The sequence below is a fragment of the Morone saxatilis genome, unplaced genomic scaffold, assembly GCF_004916995.1.
Source record: "Morone saxatilis isolate NCDOM2014 unplaced genomic scaffold, NCSU_SB_2.0 Contig4, whole genome shotgun sequence".
Taxonomy (NCBI): Eukaryota; Metazoa; Chordata; class Actinopteri; family Moronidae; genus Morone; species Morone saxatilis.
The window spans coordinates 6,900,409-6,907,282 of NW_023339984.1; the positions used below are offsets into that span (position 1 = coordinate 6,900,409).

At 43.4% G+C, this 6,874-nt stretch overlaps 1 protein-coding gene across 1 annotated transcript in view; it reads left to right on the top strand.

The window, feature by feature from the left end:
- The window catches only part of LOC118338269 (ADAMTS-like protein 1), a gene marked incomplete in the record, with an annotated part of 76,596 nt that overhangs the window by 59,531 nt on the left and 10,191 nt on the right, over positions 1 to 6,874 (top strand). The window contains 1 exon segment of the mRNA XM_035675549.1: positions 3,649 to 3,776. Coding sequence (XP_035531442.1) covers positions 3,649 to 3,776 — 128 coding nt within the window.

The following is a 6,874-nucleotide window of genomic DNA, read 5'->3' on the forward strand; positions in this document are numbered from 1 at the left end:
ACACACACACACACGCACTCACAGAAAAACGTGTGAAGTTGTGAAGCTGCAGCTGGCCCAGCTTCTTATTTGAACTAGCACGCTTGACTGAGGCCCATTTATTGATTGGCTGGTGTGCCAGACCTGAAGGACTCGTGGGGGCTCGGATCCCCCCACCCATTACTCTTCCCCCCCGCATTGCACACAAAACCACACACACACACACCAGCACGCCACACGATGCAGCACTTGGCAGCTTCGCTCCTCTCTCCGATTCCCAAGTTACTCATGAGGAAGAACGGGAGCAAGTCAGAGAGGAGACGGCAGGCAGACAGGACACACAGAGTGACCCAGAGAGGAGGGCATCACACATCGGGCTCGCACACAAACAAACACACAGTCAGAACAGAACTGGAGTGATTGACTCACACATTTTGAAAAGGCATGGAGCAAGACTTTTTATCTTGCAAGCTACTGGTGACAGCTCTTCTCATCCTGGTACTGTAATGTTTACTTTGCTCCATTTTCAGCCTGAAAAAAAACATTTTGTTTAGAGATGTATTTGTCTTTTATCTTATTTTATTCCCTTAAAAACACTTGCCAAACCAAGTAATGCATCCAGAAAGCATGTGTTCTAATAGATTGCTTTGCTGTGTACAAGTGTGTATGCATGTACAGTTTGTATTTCATGATTTTGTGAATTGGTGCAGTCGAAATTCAGGTCCTTTCAACAGTAGCAGGCAGTTAGTATCACCTTACTCACCTGGTCTTATTTTCTTTGCTCAGAAGTTACCATGTCTCCTCTTTGTTTTTGATCTAAATCACAAAAGTTGACTTGTCACGCAGGTCGGCAAGCTGTTTTGTCTGAGGTCAGGACTCCCTGTTACATTACAGTGACTGCCTTGCTTGCGGCATGACGGCAAGTACAGTGCAATGCAGCATGGAGCCGACGACAAGGGATTCAGCAGATGTGCAAATATCGTATGTCTTGCCGACTGAAAAGGCCATCGTATGTATATTGACACAGTCTGCAAAAAAGGCTCCAGAGTCGGGTTTCTTTCCCCTGTTGAGGAGTTTTCCATCTTCAAGGAAAATGTCCTTAGTATGCTGACAGGTGACTTAAATAGAATCTGTCCATCAGAATAACATATAGTGTGGAGATCACTGGTCTTTTATCATATGCTTATTTCCTCTCTTTCACTTAATGTAAAAACGTGGGATGGGTGACAGCCAAGGGGCCTTTGTGGTTATGCATTTGCTCTGTTTTTCTCATAGTAAAAGAGCCAGAGAACAAATATGTTGAAATGCACATGCTTTGTTGTGTAAAACTGTTGAGGTGCAGCTAAAACCCTGAAGGGATCAGAACAGGAAAGGTAGGAGGTGTAGTGATGGAAGGCTCCAAATGGATATCCGAGCCTTGTGATTATTGGATTCAAATCCCAGCAGGACGGCCGTCCGACTCGAAGAGCCCTGTGTTCCTCCGCCTCCATTGAGAACAATAGCAGCACAGTCAGCCAAACAACCTCCTCATCTCCATCCCTCTGTCCCCTCATCTACTTCCCCTCCTCTTTCTTCACCAGCCTTGCTATGCCTCTGGCTCTCTTGGCTTTGCAACACACAACTTCCAGCCGTAATTGACTGCAAAATTCACTGATTGCTTTTCAAAGGAGAATTAACGTGGTGTGCTAACTGGCTGCCCAGAGCACAGCCTGTGTTTATTTACCGTGGATCCAAACATTGAAATAGTTGGCACGTGCAGAAAGTAGCGCCGTTGCCGATGTGTTTGGCCGTATGCTCCGTTGGCTGCGTGTTTAGCTCTTGCCGTTCCACTCTGCTGTTCCTCAGGCGTCATCAGCACTGACAGCCATTTATATCAGTCCCCATGCACTTTTAATAATGTGAACCCACCACCCCGCTCCACAGTGTACAGCATGGGTGTTTTTGCTACTGTGACCCAAAGAAAATAATCAAGGCTGTATTATTACCTTGTATCTGCTTTCCTCATCCATTCATCTTTGTAGACAAAGCACAATGCCATGCTATTAGGAAAAGGGGCCAAAGAGGTCAAAATAACCTGGCGTATCCTGAGTTTTTCCTCTAAAATCTCAAGGCTGTGTATCTCAAATGCAAGGCTGGACATTCACTATAAACTATTTGTCAGCTCAGCAGGCATAAATCTTTTTAAGAGCAGGTGTTACACATAAAGTTCTCATAGTCCCTCCTTTATTCAGTGTGTTCAGGGTAAGTGGGCTTGTTGTGCCTCACATTTCATTCCTAATCTGCAGGATTTGGGATTTTTAAGTCCCTGTCTAAAACTCTGCTGGATGTGCAAGCACCACGACTGCACCGTCCCGTTGTGGGAGGCTGTCTAAAGTGCACAAAAGCAGCATTTCTGCAATCTTAAAATGTTCTTTCATGGCTCTCCAACACCCAACAGACTGCCTAAGTGTTCAGGTTATTGTGGAAAATGATAATTTTCTCTTATATCCATCTATTCCTTTTCATGGCTTTAAGACCTCTGTTGAATGGCAGATTATTTTATTGAATGTGTTTGCACCTCTGGTCTTTTAAACCACATTCCTGCTGCCATAGGGGGTTGGATGATTTGTTCAGTGTTAGTTCCAAAAGTATTTTTTTCATTTTCTAGGTTTTCACCCATTCAACAGGTATAGAACCACTTTTTTATTCTTGGCCTCAGTCTCACTGGAGTGGAATACTTCCACCGAGCTAAGGTGTCCTTAGATAGCAAAATCAATCCTGTTTTTAATTTTATCTGAGCCTGGTATTGAGACAATGTAGCTCTCTTAACTTCATTCAGTCAGTTCTGCAAAGGCCATCGAGAAGATTGCCACTGCTGAGTAAAGCCAAGAGAATGAAATATAACTCAGATGATACAGATGACAGAGCCAACCTTACTAATAAATATCTTGTTTAGAGCAAGGTGAGCCAGTCGGGCCTAATATAATCTGAAAATACAAAGGAAAGGCAATGAGGAGTTAAATTAGTCTAAGATAGAGGGTTGGAGAGGATCTTTTATTTTTTGGCTGTCACTCTACATCTGAGATGCACATTGTCCTTGCAGTCGCAAAATTCATCTTCTCATAATATTGAATTTGGATCCCGCAGTAATATCCCTACCTCTGCTGCCAAATACAGCATGATGCAATTAACAGAGAGAGAGGCACACAAGTGAGGCCCGAGGTTTAAGAGAGGACCAACATTTCATAATCTAAAAGATGACTCAGACATTTGAAATATTCAAAAGGGCAAAAGTCGAGAGCTTTTCATTGCTTTCCCTTGCAGTCTCTCTCAATCCTGTCAAATGGACTTCTGTTTCATTTTCAGCAGCTCCTGGAATTTAATTCGGGCTCTCAACTAAGTTCTAGCTTTTGTTGTGTGCTCTGCAAGATAATCTGCTTAAACAGAGGAAGCCACAACTCATATGGCTGAGGAAGATACATACAGGTTGCTTCTATTACAAACGGGAGATTAGAACATAACTCAGTTTTATCTTGTTGAATGTTTGGTTGGGTCTTGGCAGAAATGAAGACACACTATATAAAATAAAGAATGGATGAGGTGATAATAGTGAAAATGCAAACTGCTCAAGGATGTCCATGACAGCTCACTCATGTGTATAACCTCTGCATTTCCTTTTTTGGTGTGTAGAGCTCACGGACGGCCCGATCAGAAGAGGACAGAGACACTCTGTGGGATGCCTGGGGCTCGTGGAGTGAATGCTCCCGTACCTGTGGAGGAGGTGCCTCATACTCCCTCCGACGATGCCTCAGCTCCAAGTAAGGCCATCTCTTAGCCACTTTTTAACCTTAAGCCTGATACATACTCTACAAAACATGGGCTACAGTGTAGTGGGCAACGCTCAATCCCTTTTTCCTATGCCTTTCCTCTTGACAATTATATACAGTATACTATACCTATATCACACCTCAATGAGTAATCTCTGTCATTCTCATTTATTGGTAACATTTCTAATTGTCCCTTACAACTTTGAAAAATTGCTGGAAACAATATTTCTATTATGAGAAGCAAAGACATATGAGACTAGTAACAGAATGATGCTATGTAGTAATTCTCCATCTTAAGCAATGCTTACATCACAGGAGAGGAGGATATACAGTAAATTGAATGTATAATTTCAAGTTAGAACCTCATTGCCCTCATTAACTTCAGATAAATGGAAACATCACATGGACAATTTGTAAGCGTGTGTTCAAACACCATCAGAGGTAATCTCCTCTTGTAAAGAGCAAAGTTCTGACTGGGGTTGGACTGGTTTCCATTAAAGTGCCATATCATGTCTTTAAGATTCAAGAGAGGGAAGGTGGAAGGGGGGGTCTTTTTCTGTTGCTCAGGGCCGTTCTGGCAAATAAATCCAGACAGCGTCCCTAATAGTGTGAGTAAATCTCACCAATCGGTCCATTCCCATGGGCTGCAATGGGAATGCTCAAAATACATATGACTGTAACGTGACTGTTAAATACCCCTGAGGGGTCAACTGAGATCACCTGCCCATCCACCTCCTAAAACTGTCTAGACGGCCATATGAGCCTAAATCTTGAATTCATCAGTTGACAATGGGGATCTGACTTTCAGTTATGGCCTGGACATGCTTCTTCACAAATCAGAGCATAACAATCAACGTCCCTTGCCAAAGTTTATGTCACTTTTAATAACTCTTTTCTGTGATAGAGTTTAGGCTCTGCAAGCAATGAACCCACATTGGTTGGATTCCCACTGCTCATCATCTCGTCTTAAATCTAGGGACGAACTGGAACTTGCACTTTGGACCTCGCGGTCCTTTCATCCCGGTGCCAAAGTCACCTAGTTGGTTAGGCTTCGAGCTAACCCAGTGGGCTTCGAGATTAAAGCTCGTGGCCAAGTGTACTCGGCAAAGCGGTCAATTACAAATGGATTTGAGGAACAAGAGAAAAAAAAAAGGAGACAGAAGGAGGAGGACAGAGGGTATGTTTTCCATAGACATGTTGTCAAATTTATAGACTGGGAAATAGCTGCAGGGTGACTTCACTGCATTCCTCTATTTTACAGTTTCCCAAATGTATTGCTCTCTCATTAAAGGTAACCAGTCAGCTTTGCTGCCAAAGTCACCTCTGTTTCACTGTTGGGGGCTTCAGGGGGAGCTCCAGCAATGACAGGAGCAGCCAGTGAGATCATAAAACAATGTAACTGTCCAAGGACACACTGACGAAACAGGGAAGATCATACCTGAGGTCACAACCCAGATGTACTCTAAGGTGCTTCCAGTGTTCCATACCCATGAATCTGTCTGCACTGGTACTGGGAAGCCGGGCTGAGAAGCATAAGGCTGTCAAAACCTCAAACTCCAAGTGCCAGACCCCCCATGTACTGCATTGTAAACATTGAGGTAAATGGCTTTTTGAGGAGTTCATTTCATGATATCAGCAGCAGCCATTTCTCTTTGCTTGCCCAGAAATTTTTGGTCAGACAGACCTCGGAATGCTACTGGCTGTAAAAGCAATTGATGTGTTAAGAGGTGTTCGGGGTTTCAGCTCCATGTGGGATGTGTGCAGCGTGTGTATGTGTTGACGTACATATATGCTCATGCAATTCCAGGTGGGTATGTTTACAAACTCTTGTGTCCTTTAGCAGTAGCAGTAATGTATGGGGTTCTTAAGTAAATGGCAGGACCCGCCATCCCACCTCATCCCACCTCACCCTGCTGTTGCGTGGGAATGAGGGAGCAGTAGCCTAAAACCGGGTGGCAGATCAAACGGCGTCATTAAAAAGCACAGCACAAGGCCCCTTGTGTGTGTGTGATTCTTTGGAAAGAGAGGCTGGAAACGGGCCTGCAACACCCTCCAAACCAATACCACTCCAACTCTCTGACCTTTAAACACACACACACACACGTAGGACCAATTGCGAATGCAGAAACGTGCACAAGAGTTAGACAACCTCCCAAAAGGGCACATCCAAAGTACAGACTAAACACAGATCGCCTGGCCCTCATTAGTCCCACCCGCACAACACACTTCACTTGATCACAATCTCCATTATTAACAGCCGCATAGCTGGGTGGAAGCAAGTGTGGACATATGGATTGGGTGTCATGGCAAGAGAAAGCACTGTGCAATTATTTATGAGGCTGACAGCTGACTTTAGATATTAGTCTTTTTGTCATTTCGTTTAATAAAGAGGCCAGTCTCAATTATATTTTTGACTTTGTCATCAGTCACGCAACGCATTGATAACCTTCCACCATCAGGAAATAAAGATGAGCAGCTGCGGGCAAGGACAAAGAACAATTTAAGAAGTGTTGCAAAAAACTTCTCATTGCTGATCAGGATATTTTTACTATTCATTGGGTCACTGATTTGCAAAAAATACTGGCAGTGACAATAAATGACTGTGGCATTTTGGAATTTCACCAATGGCATGCCACAGCTGTGTTTAAAGTCTATATTTAAATGGTTGGGTTGTTAAAAGTGAATTTTCTCCAAGGCCGTGACTAATTAACTTGCTCTAATTAAATTGTGCCTGGCACCTTGATTATGTCTCCTACTTCAGAGTATGAGGGACCACCCTCTGCGTGGCCCCTCTCTACAGTGCCAGAATATAAACAACAACAATCTGTGTACAGATTATGTAGACTCCAAACTCATTTTAGATTTGGATTTTAAAATACAGAAATTTAGAATCATAGGCAAATCATAGGGCCTAAAATGTATTAAGACCAGAAGTCTACAGCCATGCTAGCAGCTCTGTTAGCACGCTAGCAGCTGTACTAAGATGTTTTTCAGTTTGTTGTAGTTTTGTGTTAACATGCTAAGACGCCGTACATGCTAAGTACAGGTGAAGCTCATGGAAATGTCATTAATTTTGCAGTATTCAACCA